The 15,863-nt window shown below is 36.8% G+C and overlaps 1 protein-coding gene across 2 annotated transcripts in view; it reads right to left on the reverse strand.

The window, feature by feature from the left end:
* Window positions 1-15,604, reverse strand: part of mmp28 (matrix metallopeptidase 28) — a 36,805-nt gene extending 21,201 nt beyond the window's left edge. Inside the window, exons 1-2 of one of the 2 annotated variants that reach the window (XM_002933831.5) lie at window positions 15,026-15,604; window positions 2,498-2,574 (exon numbers count right to left, since the gene is read on the reverse strand). In XM_002933831.5, the coding sequence (XP_002933877.3) occupies window positions 2,498-2,574; window positions 15,026-15,163 (215 nt within the window). In that variant the 5' untranslated portion in view covers window positions 15,164-15,604. Of the gene's footprint in view, window positions 1-2,497; window positions 2,575-15,025 lie in introns of those variants that run through there. The other variant, XM_012957449.3, reaches the window with a different exon arrangement.
* Window positions 15,605-15,863: the final 259 nt, after the last annotated feature.

A 15,863-nucleotide genomic window follows, 5' to 3' on the forward strand; every position in this document is an offset into this window, starting at 1 on the left:
CACCTGTCAGTTTCAGCTAACACCTAACTGAACAAGTTCAATGGAACCATTGTGATTGGATGTCAGTGACTCTACTACCATCAAGAGTTTAAATACCGGGGAATTCCCTACCAGTCATTTGAACTGAAGAAGCCACTCGGATGAGTGGTGAAACGTTTTCAAGAAAAACTCAGAGAAGTCCAGTTGTTTTAGACTTAATTCTACTAGATACTGTATATCATGACCTGGATGAATGAGAATCTTCATAGACATATATGGGTTAAATGTTTGCAAATATTCTGGCAACAATTTTGTCTTTAGCCCATTTTGCTGAATAGTAAAACTTGCGTTAATTAGTACGTAGCGTATTTTCTGGCGAGTGTGATAACTGCCAATCCAATGTTTTGTTGCCAGAATAATTGCAATATTATATTTGTCCCCGTTTAATAAAGTGCCCATAACATATTTGCCATTTATTCTGTGTCTAAAATCTCTAACTTAATTTAAGCCACTTTAGCTAACGGACCCCTAAGTATTTGGCTAAATATTCTTATCTCTAGCATTTCTTTTTTTTTCTTACTTATATTTTTATTGGTTTTTTGGGGTTTTTTTTTGCAAATAAACATTTATACTCTCTAGCACTCTGTGCTCTCCCAGGGCAAAATGTAGCCATTTTTATGCTGCCGATTGTCGCGTGCGTAATGTCGCGACAATTAGCGCATGCGATAAATAGCGTGCATACGGAAAATACAGCGCACGCTTTTTATCGCGACAAGGATATCGCATGAAATACCGCGCGTAAAATAGCGCGAGTGTACTATTAGTGAATCGTGCAAAAAGTCGCCAAAATTAAGAAGCGGTAAAATTTTTAACGCATGCTAAAAATAGCGCACGTTATTTCGCACTTTAGTGAATCGGGCTCATTATGTGTAATATATACTGTATGGGTTAGTATTTGTATGTATTCTGTTTGCTTCATGGTTACACCTACTAATGCACAGCACTGATAAATATGTTGCCCCTTTATAAATACTAATACTAACAAACACTTGATAGTGTGGCTCTTGGCATATTATATAAATTTTAGAGAAAGAGAATATAGGAGGATTATAAGCATAAATTATCACAGTTTTAGAAAAGGAGAGTTAATCAGACAAAATAACAGCATTTCAGTCCACTTGAAATCTATGTGAACTAATAACACTGAACTAAGGGCTCTGGCACACGGGGAAGATTAGTCGCCCGCGATTAACTCCCTGTTCGCGGGCGCTCGCGAGTCTTTTTCGGCGATTTGCGCGAAATCGCGCCGCCGCGTCTGCCATCCCGCCGGCGACTTACATGTTCGCCGGTGGGATGGCAGGGCTAGGCAACTCGGGGAGATTAGTCGCCCGCGAACAGGGAGTTAATCGCGGGCGACTAATCTTCCCCATGTGCCAGAGCCCTAAAGTGTTGAAAGAAAACACTTAAGGTTCATGGCACACTGGAAGATTTGTTTTGGTGACAACAAATCACCACAAAATGCTTTCATAGCAGCAATAAAGTGAATTGCAAGTGGGAAAACATACATGGCACTTCATTTTCCAAAATCACCAGAAGTTTCCTCATGAGGGGGTGAAATATTCAGGTGAAGAAAAGTCCCTGCCTGTGATCGCTCCCATTGGCTTAAATAAGAACAATGCAAATCTTAGAGGCCCTCATCTCAAAAATGCTCTAGTCCATAACCAAGACCAGATTTATAGCTTATGTCAACGTAGGTTAATATGTTGTACAGCACTCCTACATGGTGATGGTGTGTTGACCTGTGTTTCCAAACCCATATATATATATATATATATATATATATATATATGGGATAGGATGTATTGGTATGTTTATGTGGTCCTTTTCTGATGGGTTAACATAGGCCCTTCTGTATTCTGCCATGTACAACAATTATTATCTCTACCTGATGTGTTGGTTCTGCACAATAAGTCTTTTCTAAATGATAACAGTTCTTGACAGCCAAACAACAGTGGGAAAAGGGCTTTAAAAAAAAGTGGTAAAATTGTCATTTGGCAAAAGCTGAGGGCTGGCATTAATTGCTATGTTGACTCCTTGTTGCAAGCCACAAACTCCCTGTACCTCAGGCCCTCCCTTAGCAAGTTCAGTGGGAAAGGAGAAAACTGTGCACTGAGTTGTATTTATCAGTACCAGAGCTATGTACAACAGTGCCACTTAACAATTTTTGTACTGTTCTGTAAACCACCAGAATTTGCTATATTAAAGGATCAGTAACTTTAAAAAGGGAAACGAATAATTTGCATCTGCAAACCTTTATATTTTGGAATGAATTAGTTAGCGTGGACCAGTTGGTGCCAATCTCATATTCTTCCAGTGGGTGTAAAATACATCTTGCAGCAGCTTTAGCTTGCCATGGGCATGAATGGTGTGGGATTGCACAGGCTGCAGGATTATGCACCTAATATCAGGCTTAGCACGGCAGCAGTTACTAATAATATACAAAAACATGATCACATACCTGACTGCTGATGCAAGTTGTTTGCCACTATGATGTTTAGTTGTTTCTTTAAGGTAACCATATTTTTCCAAAAACACCTATGCAGAAAAGGTTAAAAGAAAATGTAGAAATTAATAACTAATTAAGCCTGTTATATTTTAAGGTGTCATACTGCTCCCCTTGATTTCTAAGCCACACTCCATTCTAGGTTCAAAGGGAGTAAATAACACAATATAAGGGCATGAGTTAATAAGGAAGCATTACAGCTGCAAGGCATTCAGTATCACCATCACAACAACAAAATCAATATTAATAACACTTCCGATACATAAACACAAAATAAAAATGATAGATACAGTCAAGTGGATTATAAAATATACAAACTGTGAAATAAATCCAAAGCCACTAAAATATTTGAAAAAAATGGATATCATGAGTAGAGAAAACCTCAAAGCCATTATTGTAGACCATTATAATGAGAAAAATATTAAATAACAGTACTTGTTCATATGTTCTACAGTTCTATTGTTTAAACGTCTGTGTACACTGTCACACTAATGCCTACATACACAGTGACACTTGCCAAAGATAACCCATTTTCTTTAACAGATTAGAATAATAAACGCAGGAACTTTGCAGTTGCTTTATTATACTAGTGCCACGTACAATACTAATTTTGAGGTCTAGTCAGAGATTTCCGTTATGTTGGTAGCAGGGGGAAACGAAAACTTTCCTGTTAGTCAATGAGGAAATGGGATTAAGATGCCAAAAAGAGACAATATAATTTTTGAATAGTGTGAAACCAAGACATACAACAAACAAAGTAATTACATTTCCACAAGTCCTATATAAAAATAGCTTTTTCTGAGCAGGTTGTCACATTAAGCAGGCATATGTGCTTCCACTACATGGGAACTGACTTTTCTAATACACATTTTTGCCACTTAAATTACAACACACAGTATAAATATAAATCCATATATCTAAAACTCAACAAATCTAAAATGTGTATAAGTCAACAGTTTAATTGTAAAAGGTTGTGTAGGTAACAATACCTTTTGCTTCTCTATCTGCCCAGAAAACAGAAGACCTTCATTTAAAAAAAGATCCTTTATTTTTAGGTTGTGCCTTGGACAGTATGAAGAGACACACAGGGTGGATCACTGGAATCTAAATTCCAAGCAAGGCATAGAATAATCAGCTGGAAAATGAGTTCTGGAAACAGGATCACAAACAAATTCAGTATTTTAAGGGCAATGGCACAAACTGACTTGCCCTATTACACAGAAGCCAAAGTATGACCTCTGAAAGTAGTTGTTTCTGATTCAATGAAATGGTAAATGTGCTGTCTGTGGCAGATTCTGACCTCCGTATACCAGACTAATACTTGCCCATAGGCACAAGGTTCCTCTTTTAACAGTTTAAAGGCTTCCAATGGAGAAGGGTGTTTTGATTACTTCTGTTCTTGCTGAGAGACTCATGGTGCCTATGCTCTAGTTTTAGCTATTTCTATGGGCAGTGCTTGAACAAGAGGACACATCTTTACATTAACAAATTTGAAATGTTGTTGTAATAAAACTGTTATTGTAATAGAAAGCCTCTTATATTTACATATTCTATTTGCTCTTCTTCATTAAAACAGATTAACTCTGTTATGTATCCACTATATAAACAGTTTTCATTTTTTTTATTTTTATAACCTTACTCTTTGTCTTCGGTGAACTCTGTTGTGCCTATCAGTTTTTACTCTCGTTCTCTTATCCTTGCCATTGCCTTTTCCTCATATATACAAATACAACAAGCAGTGATTCAGCCTATTAACTACTAAATGCTTAGGCAGGGAGGTAATTTCCTGCTGACCTGACCAACAACAGGGTGAGTAGCAGCTTATCAGTGAGACACATTACTACACTGGCAGTCTGATTTATGTTTACATTGGTTTTGGGAGTTGGAGCAGTATATTTCTCAAGAAGGCTGATAAGGAAAGCACATACATCTTGTCTGTCTTCTGCTTATGGAGTTCTGTACCAAATGATAAATTTGTTCATAAATCAGGGAGTAATTGCATGTTACAAAATATATTAAAATAAAAGATACTCCCAGGCCCCCAATAACTCGGGGTATACTGTCCCTGAGTCTGTAAGCAGAGAAAATAAATTACTTTAAACCTTCTATGTGCCTCTAATGAATGCCTGCACATGAGAAAGGAAGGGGCAGCAATATATATTATATATACTTAGCAAGAGGGTGGTAAGCCTAGATATGGACACTATCTTCTGTAGAAATTAACTTCTATCTATTTTGTAGGTTAGAACATAACTGTTCCATGTACCTTACAGAATAAAACTGCACCTTTTTGATGTTTTGCCCCTAAATAAATTAAATTGATTTTTTTATCTTGTAGATTGAAGTGTTCTAAACATATGCATATGGCTTCTGTTGAGTCTAGTTTAGTTTTTGTTTTTATCTTATTATTCCATAACTGTCACTGTTGGTTCTCAATATTATTTATTAAAGGAGAAGGAAAGGGTTAAACTTTATACTTGGAAAGAGTTCCCTTGCCTTTACCTGATTTCTAACTTTTTTTTGTCTTCATAGCATTTGTATCTCTCACAGTCCGCTTTCAAAGATATCAATGTTTCATCTCCTTTGCAGCCGCCATTTTGCATATTTAAGTTCAACAAAGATGGCACGTGTTACTAAATGCACATGCGCAAAGTTCCAGCCTCCCCCTAGACGCAAGTACATTTAAAAGTATTGTGCACAGATTGTTGTTGTGTGTGAAAGCGCGCTCACAAATACTCACAATACAGGAGTGTGGCATGATGGGTATTCTTATAAAAGAACTTTTTTTTTATATGAGGCTTCTGATCTGAAAAACAGGCAGAATATGAGGACACGGATGACAGCACTGGAGTTATGACTCTAGATACTCTTTAGTATCCTTTCCTCCTCCTTTAAGCCTTACATTTAATAAGTTATTATGCCATCATATATGATGCTTGCACAAAACTGTCTATTTTTGTACTATACTGGTATCATTGCAAAGAGAAAGGCATTTGCACAGGCCACTTATTTGGGACCAGAATAAAATAAAATCAAGATGTCGTACAGAGAAGTATCTAAATCCCTTGTATAGGTAAAGAAAAGCCTTGGCATGCTGCACAGGCCCACAGTTGGAAACTTCCAGTCTACATCATACTTCCTTAATTATAAGGTTAAGTAAAGAAATATGGATTGCATTAATAATAATGAGCTTTAACTAAACTCATAAGAATTCTTAGATACGTTTACATGCAAACTGCCCCAACTTTGATTCAGAATCAAACTAAATGTATCACTATGAATTAATAAAAGGATACTATTTCTTTGGTAGAAAACACTGCTGATATACAAAAAAGCAACCGAGCTGATTAAGTGGAGAGCAAGTTCCTGCCATGTGGTGCCCCCAAAGCAGTCTCACAAATTAATTTGAGCTGTAAGGCTTCATTCGTCATGGGTAAAGGTGAAGGATTGCCTCAGCAAACTCATGTTGAGGAGCACAAAGGTACTGCGATCAAACCGGACTTACTTTGCTACTTTATTCTGTTCACATAACTTTGGCAGCTATAATATTCAAATGCCTTCCAAATCCAACTGAAGCTCATTAATCTTGCCCAGAAAATAGCTTGTCATGCTCTATAATCAAACGTGTCTAAAAGTGTTTTGCTGCTTAATAAGACACTTCTTTTAGTTTCCTGTTTAAATGAAGGAAACAAATGCATTTTGTTGATTACAGTCATTTTCTAGCTATTGAATTCTATACAGGAAATACACAAAACCATCAGGTGACCAATTATTATTTTGCAAAATTTCATCAGCAGATAATATAATACCTTAAATACCTTTTCATTCATCTAGCTTAAGAGGTGTCAGACCTTTGGGTACTGAAACATAAGCTAATACTCTAAATACAGTAATGCTAATTATTATCAATAACCATAATGATTATCATATTAAATAACAGTAAAATTATATAGCATAGACTTTCTACATACAATCCCAAAATAGCCTTTATTGCAGCTGTAAGGAAAGCATTCTTATATTCATATTAGGATGCACTGGAAAGAATATGATCATTTAACATGTGGGTGGGAGAGGGATAACAGAATTAATTACTGTGACCTTAGACCCAAGAGGGGCTACAGCTGATAAATGTAACCGGCTGACCCTGGGATGATTAATAGCAAATATGCCCTTAGCTGAGATTGATGTTCCTTCTGAAGGTTAATAACATTGCATTATTTCCTATTTTTAAATCATGTTTAAAGGAATACTGTCATGGAACAACATGTTTTTTTGAAAAAAAACAACAACAAAAAACACATCAGTTAATAGTGCTTCTCCGGCAGAATCCTGCAATGAAATCTGTTTTTCAAAAAAGCAAAGATTTTTTTTATATTTCATCAAATTTTCACATGGGGCTAGCCATGATCTTCATTTTCCTAGGGTGACACATCCATGTGACTTGTGCTCTGATAAATTTCATTCACACTTTACTGCTGTGCTGCAAATTGGAGCAATATCACCCCCTCCATTTCCTCCTCAGTAGCCGATCAGCAGAACAATGGGGAGGTAGCAAGACAGCAGCTCCCTGATGCCTGTATTGCTAAACGTGGTAGATTTCAGAATAGCACTCAATAGTAAAAAAATCCAAGTCTGGCTTGGGACTCCTCCAGTTACATGGGAGTAGAAGAAACAGTAGGTTATCTGAAAGCAGTTCTAATGTGTAGCGCTGGCTCCTTCTGGAAGCTCAGACCCAGGCACAATGCACTGAGATGGCTGCCTACACACCAATATTACAACTAAAAAATATCTATTGGATCAAGAATAAAATTTTAAATGGTAAATTATTTTCTATGTAAACAGTGTAGTTTAGAAATAAAATGTACATCATAAGAATCATGACAGAATCCCTTTAAATGTACACAGGCTAAAATGATGGAATTCAATTTGTTTCTTGTTACATAAGATTGATATTTTTGTGTTGATAATATTTTGCCATTTCTGACAATTGGACATGATGTGCAAAACAGAGCAGGAACTACAAGTAACTCTTGATTATTTTCCTCATAAAACCAAGATGCTGGTAACACTTGTCCATGTTAATTTCATGCTAATTCTACATGCCTTGCAAAATGCCAACATATGCTATTATTATAGTATATAAGCATTTTTTGTTTACCAGATGTCAAACCATTATTTGACTGCTGAAAAGCTGAACGAGGGGTAGGCAGAAAAGCAAGTAGAATCCCTACAGTCATTTCTTGCAGGCTGCTAGAGTACTCATTTGGCAACTGTGACCCTCATAAGTAACTGTTTCTAACACAACTCTTCAGTTCTTCAAAATTATGTTAAGTCCTTTCGACAGTTCAGTGCTATACATAATAAAATGTTTTTCCTAAGGTTGCCAAGATGCTTTCCAGGCTCAGGTTTTGTTGAAAAAGTAATCTGCAAGAATTGGATCCTGTTTTCTTTGAAGAAAAATGTAGACCAAATAGCTAATTCTCAGGACATATGCTTCTTTACAAAAGAGATGGCATACAAAACAATAACATACTTGTTATCCGGAAAAGCCTTTTGTAGTTACCATTAAGAATACCTTTTTTAATCTATCAGTTGAATACACAGTAAGTTCTGTTTCATGTTTCCTGTGGTTTTATCATTAATGTTGATGTATTTCCTAATTTAGTCTGTAATATTAGGGCCAAACAATCAAAATTACAACCATGGTTATAGGAGCCATTGGAGCAAGGACAGCATCAATGAGCTATGCAGTCCCCAATCCGATGGAAAAGCAAGCCTTCTTGACCGACATCTGCCTGATTTTCGTACAGAAAATTGGTCGGGTAGGCCCGTTGGGGGACCCCGCACACAGACAGATAAGATGCCAAATCGCCAACTTAAATCTGCCCATGTATATCCACCTTTGGTCACCCAGTGTGCTGTTTTTACAGGTAGTTACAGGACAATAAAAAAGTGATTATTTAAAAATAACCTATACACTTAAAATTGCTTCCCAGTTGATTGCTACCATATCTGATTATGGTCACAACTGCACCACTGGGACTGTGAATACATTTTGCACAACATATCCTACTGGCTTATTAAATCCCGTAAATTGAAAAAGATCATTGAGACCAGAGGCTGTGTGTGATATTTGGGAGATAGGCCAAGTGTAAAAACATGGCAATGCCTGTGTGCTATTCTTTTTCTGATTTCTAAATTAAACAAAACATATAAATATTACAGAATACTGCAGTCAAACAAACTAAAAATATTTATATTAGCAGAAGACTGGATCCAGAGAGTGTCATCTTGTACATATTTACTAAAATCTTGCTTGTCTTACAGATTGGTTGCCTCACATAAGGTATATAACAGGGCATTAGGAAACAATATAAATATAGATGCCCCTCTATAGCTTCCTACTAACACCTTGCATTTTTTTTTTACATGATTTTTTTTTAGCTGATGAATATTTATTTTTACTTAGAGTTGCTAACCATAACCACAAAGGCTTACCATTGAAATCTAAGTGCAGGCCTCCTTATTACCTTTTCCTAAGCTGCATACACATTACCGTATTTATTGTAATAGATATTTATTGATTATTCAATGACAAGCGATTGCAATGGTTATAACCACAATTATAAAGTACAAACAACTCAATATCACAAAATATAACACCCAGGGGATAGGTAGGTAGGGAAGGGGGATTGTTAGTAAAAGGTAAGGATCCATGGGTAGGGGGGTAGCAAGCACCTTTTTTTGGGGTTGCCATGTGGCACAAAATAAGTTGTGGGGCTAAGTCAGGTTTCAGTAGCTGTTTGCAACATTACCCATATTCGTTAGTGCACAAGATATTCCAACAAACTAAGAATAATTATTTGAAGTGGAAGGGGACAAGACCAAACCAACCAGGTCACTATGATGTTGAGCAGATTATGCCAATTTACTTATAGGGCTATAAGTTTTGCAAAAACAATGATACCCAACCTGCCATCTCTTTAAATTAGACAGACTAGCCTCACAACAAAACTGATCACAGGGTGTGCCCAGAGTGCACACAACTTTGTATTGTAGAAAGTAAATATGAAAATCCCATCTGGCAGTCCATTAGCCTGAATCCATGCCCAGTTGCTGAGAACATGAAAGACTTCCTGCAGTGTGTTGTACACAATGAAAGGATACAGCAGCACTCAGAGAGGCACTGTATTAAGCACAGCATGGTAGTCAGTTTAACAAAAGTGCCCATACAAAGTTTTAGACAAAAGCAGAGACGGCTAATTTCACACTATTATACTCCATGTACTGTTTGGAAGAAAATAACTCACAAACGGCTTTTGAGTGTGTCTGTTTCTCCCACATGAACACTGTCGAATGACTTAGTAATTGGCTTTTCAGACAATCATTTTTATGTTTCCTTTATAATGAAACAGGATTTATGTTTTTTAACTTCTAATTTGAACCTAGGTCACACCAAAATAGAATGGGAAGAACTCAACAAATGCACTGGGGAGTATGGATTGGGGTAGCAACGGCAAATTCATATACACATAAATGCTTTCCTTGAGAAGGATATTTATTTTAGATGCTAATGAGCTACTTGTAGCTTCCTGGCTATTGCAAAACCCAGCAGGGTATCACTCTGTAACTCTGAATGATAACACCACTTACCAATGCAAAAGCTGTTTAGGATTTTAAGGTTCTAAAAAAGTGATGAAAGGATCAAATAATGATATTTGTTAGAAGTATTCTTTTATACAAGGGCAAAGTTAGATGCACCAATCGACCAGATCTTTGCCCAGTTTGGCCAGCCAAAAATCCTTGTGGGTACGAACGCTAAGTTAATGTTTATATAGTTGTTTTTATCTATAATGGTCTATTCAAATGATACATAACCTCTTCACTTTGAATGGATGGAACTCCATGGGTCCAACATGTCATTATGTACCTGGAGCTAGACAGGCAGCAAATTTAAAGGAGCAGTATACCCCCCTTTTCAACTTTAGTTCAATAAGGATGGCTTGTGCTAAACATACTTTTTGCCTATTGTTTTAATTATATCAATGGTTTTAAACTTTCTTTTTCACTTAACAAAAAAAATTGGAAATGAAAAGTCATATTCTATTTGCTGTTCTTCAGTGTACAATCAAAACAAGTCCTCTAATAAGCTGCTCCTTAGCTCAAACATTAACAGACTGCAGCTAGGGGAACGGAGGGTTTTTTATAGAGAATGCTTTTCAGCTGACTGCTCATTTGTTTTGATTGTGTTTATACAAACAGGAAGTAGAATGTGATTTTATGCTTTATTTCAGATTCCCCTGTTTCATGCAATAAAAAGCAAAAACAATTAAAACAAGGGTGTACTGTGCCTTTAAAACTACACAAAGCCCAAATATTAACGCTTTAGTGTTCATTTGAAATCATTCTGTTATTACTAACTTTTTTGAATCATTAAAGTGGTAGTCTATCAGAAGGTTATGATCCTCCAAAAAATTCCCATGCTGTATATCTATGGCTGCTGTTAATTTCAATTCAAGACAGCCAATAACAGTTATTCTATAATATACTAATTACATAATAATTTAAAATACATGCAAGTTTTCAACAATTGCATACTGGCTGAGCCATAAACAAAGTCCATAATTCCTTAAAAATATATACAGGTTGCTTCTACTCAAAGCCATTCAAGTGATATGTTAAAGGCTTAATTCTGCCTGTGGTCCATTGGGATCATAATCTCCACCTCATTCCAACTATGGCCATACAAGCACAAATTGCTGGAGAGTGAGCTTGCAACTGGCTAAACTATCCTGGTGCCAGAGTACCCCTTGGAAGCACACAGTGCATCAATATGCAGGGGGCTGTCTCTAAACACAGTGCATCAAAAAACAACATTTTTATCCAGTATATACAGATGAAATAATGGCAACACACTCCAAGCCAGGAGACATTTTCTGTCACTAAATTAAGTTTTTAGACACATGGAGATACTTGTAGCAGCTACAAAAATAAACAATGCTGATCATTTACCGATAACTGTCATGTGTTTTAGCAGAGGCAATTCTCAGTATTGTCTATGGCAGGGTATATTCTGACATTTTGTAGCCTTGACAAGTAGCTGCTACTGAGTATCTCCATGTGTCTTCACCCTTAAGTTTGTAGGATCCCAGCTAGCTCTTATTATATAAATGTACCACTTTCAGATGTTATCATTAAGTTACCAGTCCCGTTCTAAGATAGAATGTGTGTTTTCTGTGAACCCCCTCCCCAAGTTTGCAACTAATGTTACAGTGTGCCCTTGTACTGACAGCAGCAGATGGCAGTTTCTGACCACCAAAGCAGGAATTTGCAAAGGGATCAATCTTTTATACTAAAATACATTTTCAATTCCTTGCAAAGCTGGAAGTTCACTTGATTTCATTTTATATTTGGGGATGCCTAGGGACTGCACAGTGAGAAATAAGCAGTAGTTGTGTTTACACAGAAGCAGGCCTGTCTTTGTTTACTAAAAATTATTTAAGTTGATTAAGAGCCAAACAGAGCAACTCAGACAGAGGTGGGTATAGGCAAGATATACTTAAGGAAATGTTTTTCTGCCTTTTAATTTTAGTTGATTAATACAACCAGGTGTTCACAGTTGAGATCTCAAAGTTTTGAGAAGCCTTTAATTATCATGTAATTAGCTAATTATAACTTACACCACATCTTGACCTAAACCAACACTCTAGCCTATAAATCATACCCCTGGGACCTCAATTAGATGAATTATCTTTTAATGCACTGTCCAGCCTGCAAGGCATCTGACTGATCAGCCCCCAGGCTAAATGGATACATAATGGGTGATGTGACCATTCAGGCGTATGGAGGACTAAGAGCAGAGTTCTAGTCTGTTTGGGTGAGGAAGAACTGTGAATCCTCTCTTTTTGCATCAACCATTACGACAGATTTGATTTTGAGTATGAACAGACTCAATGTGATCCATTAAAATTAAAAGAGCAAGTTCAGGTCCGAACTAAGTCATATATTTTTTTTATTTCTAATTAGAGGCATAACAACTCTGTTACCAGGTCAGTTCAAAATAATTTTAGGTCCCTATATTCACAAAATCTTTAAAGACAGCTTGCTTTATCATAAAGCGTATCACCAGGACCTCTGTGCTCACATCACCCCCAGCATCATCTGTCTTAGCTGTCTCTATGGTTAAACTCTTGTCTATAGTAATTAATGAAGCCGTTTTAACAGTTTCCCCATACTGGCCCAGTCTCCCAAAACTTTCACCTCATTATTCCTCTACTAAGGTCTGCCTCCTCACAAAGTACTGGTGCAATGCACTGAAAATGACTAGAGAACTTTGATGTGAACTTTAAAGGTAAGTGCATGGCATCATTGAAAGACTAGGTATAGGGGTGAAGTGAAGAGATGTTGCATTGGGCTGCTGCATATGAAAACAAGAGCAGAATGTGCCAAGAAGGCAAAAGTGGGCCAAGAGTGGCAGAGACTACATAAATAAGAGAGAGTCAGGCACATACTGGCATTCAAATTAGGTCCTGGCCCAGTATACAGAGGCCCAAATAGCCCCAGCCCATTTGGAATCTACCAGAATCCACAGATTGCAGTCAAGTCCATAAAAAAACAGTGCTCTACACATTGTTTAATTCAAATAACAATAATAACCACTACAACATCTCTCCATTACTAGAATTTACTAAATTGTCCGCTTTGCCTATTGCTACCCTCTACATGTTTTCCAATTAAAACAATAAACATACTAATAAAACATAACGTCAACACCTTGGGCTAATATTGAGCATTTACAGAATACAGGTTTTGTTTGCTTTTAATTTTAAAGCTATACTGACACTCTGCCACATCATCCATAGGATTAGTGAGAAATGAGCTGTAGACAGTGAAAAGTTAAGACACTTTATCGCAGAGCATAACCACAATTGTAGCTTTAAGCACCACTACAGCAAAGTCGACACTGTGATCTGTGGATAACAGTTTATGATATCAATATATTTTTTTTTACCAGGCTAGCCCTTCGTAAAAATGCATATTACATCAAATTCAACAGAAATATAAAGCTAATTATAGTTAATTATACACCTTGAAACAATTCTTTTATAGATTTTGTTAAGCCATATTACTTTATAAACTTGGCTGCTTCGTATGCTTTTAGACAGTAGCGTCTAAGTAGATCATAAGCTATAAGCAGATCTCAAGATATCTCCAGAAGTATTCTCCAGAAACAACTTAATTAGATTACCTTTCTGGGTAACTGCAATTATTCTTCTTTATATAAAAAAAAAAAAGGTTTAGGAATATCATTATAGGTTTGTTTTTTTTCTCCCAATTGAATGTACTTGCTCCATACTTTATGGAATCTTGACAATGCCACTGAGGTGGTAGATAGATGATGGAGTAGCATCAGTATAAGTAGACGCTGTACTGGTAACACATGGCCACCCCTGCACTCTTAGGATTCATGCCTGCACTCAACACAGCAAAGCTTGTGTTGAGTTATACTAATAGCTGCTGTTGCTTTAGGGCACATTTTTAAGAAGACATTATTACCAGTTACAAACACTGTCCAAAGAAACTATTTCACACAACTGCGACATATCCCTTATGGAATTTCAGTTGCAGGTTCTTACATACGTAGTAACTTTGTTTGATTAGGCTCAACAATGTTTCATTTATTAACGAGCCATGCTCCCAAGATTTCAAGTAGCACTTTTCATATATGTAAGAATGGAGCTGCAGCACAATCTCTTTAAGAAGTTAACAATTCCTTGAAAACAAAGTGTAACCTGTTTGATAAATTGGTATGTGTTCCATATTTTTTGCTTAAACTGCATTCTTTATGGAAGAGCAAAGATTGTAAATGAAAAAAGGGGCAAAGAGAATTTTTTGTTGGAGGTGGTAGTCAAAGCAAGAAAAACTGCTGTTTGGCCCTAAAGGCATCGTAAATAGATTGAATGTGAAAAACTGAATAAGGCATGACATCTGACACTGATGACACCTTGACCGAGTAAGTTGCATACAGCTTATGAATTAGAAGTGGAGATAATAGTATATAGGAATGGTTTGTAAATTGCAAGATGGCAACATTAACAGTTTACATTAATAAGTATTTCCAAAACTGTGGTCTAATTTCTACTGAAGACCTCACAGCACCCAATAACATCAATGGCAACAGCTCAGGTGTAACTGTAAAACATACCTTTTACAAACTCCCAACATTTGTTTTGTCAGGGTTTATTACCACCCAGGGGTACAGAGGTATAGGCAGCTACAGAAGAATTCTGCAGTAGGTTGTTACCGACAATAACAACAGCAGAAACACAATTTTCATCAAGGTTGAGGGAGGACGATGGGAGTTGTAGTTTTAAAATAGCAGTAGAGCCAAGGTTGGCTAAGTAGTGTATTTTTCTCAGCTTGCAGAGTACGCTAGCATGCTATAAATAAGACAGAACAATAAAGTATGCCTTTGATATTTACCTGTGCAGTTTGTAGGGTCTCTTCAGATATGTGGCCATTGCATAAACACAGACCAGCTGTCACAAGCAGAAAGACCAGGGGTGGAATATTAGCTTCCATTTTCAAGGGGAAATTGCAGGCACTAGAGAAGTTACTCATCCATTAAACAATGTAATGATTGCACAGCCATCTAAAGTACAGCTTACACGCAAGCCAGTTAAAAAGTCAGAAGTAAAGTTATTTTCATATAGTCAGAACAAGGCTCTTCAAATGTTTGATTTGAATGGTTTAGCAAAATCATTGTGTCTTCTTCAACACTTCCAGGCAACGGCAGTTTGGTGTCATTCGTTCTGCATCAATATTCTATCTCCAATCCATCTTCTACAATTGAATTAAATTCGTGTGCTTCTCTGCCCTGTTTCTGTTGTGATATTAATTCCCAAGTGTTTGCATGCAGAGTTTGGCATGCCAGAGTTATCAGAGACTTCAGCTGTTCTTTTCAGCCAGGCACCACATACTCCTTGGAGCAAAACCTGTAGCTCAGCACTAGCAAGTGTGTTTATCAGCACTGCCCCTGCTTGGAGTATTGCAATCTCTCATCCTGCACTGATTACTCTGTCTATCTGGCACCTCCCTGGGCAGGAGGAGTCTAGGAGCGAGCAGCAGTCTGGAAACTGTCACAGGAAATTCTCTGTTTCATACATTGCTCATATGGTGAATCATGCATTCACTTATATTGGTTTGTGATTTTGTTTTTAACTACTTTCATGCCAAAAAATGAAAAAGAAAAATATATTTACTGTAAATGATCAGTTATAGTTTTTAAGGTCCCAAAAAGCTGAAACAATATTTACATTTA

This window comes from Xenopus tropicalis, chromosome 2, assembly GCF_000004195.4.
Source record: "Xenopus tropicalis strain Nigerian chromosome 2, UCB_Xtro_10.0, whole genome shotgun sequence".
NCBI lineage: Eukaryota > Metazoa > Chordata > Amphibia > Anura > Pipidae > Xenopus > Xenopus tropicalis.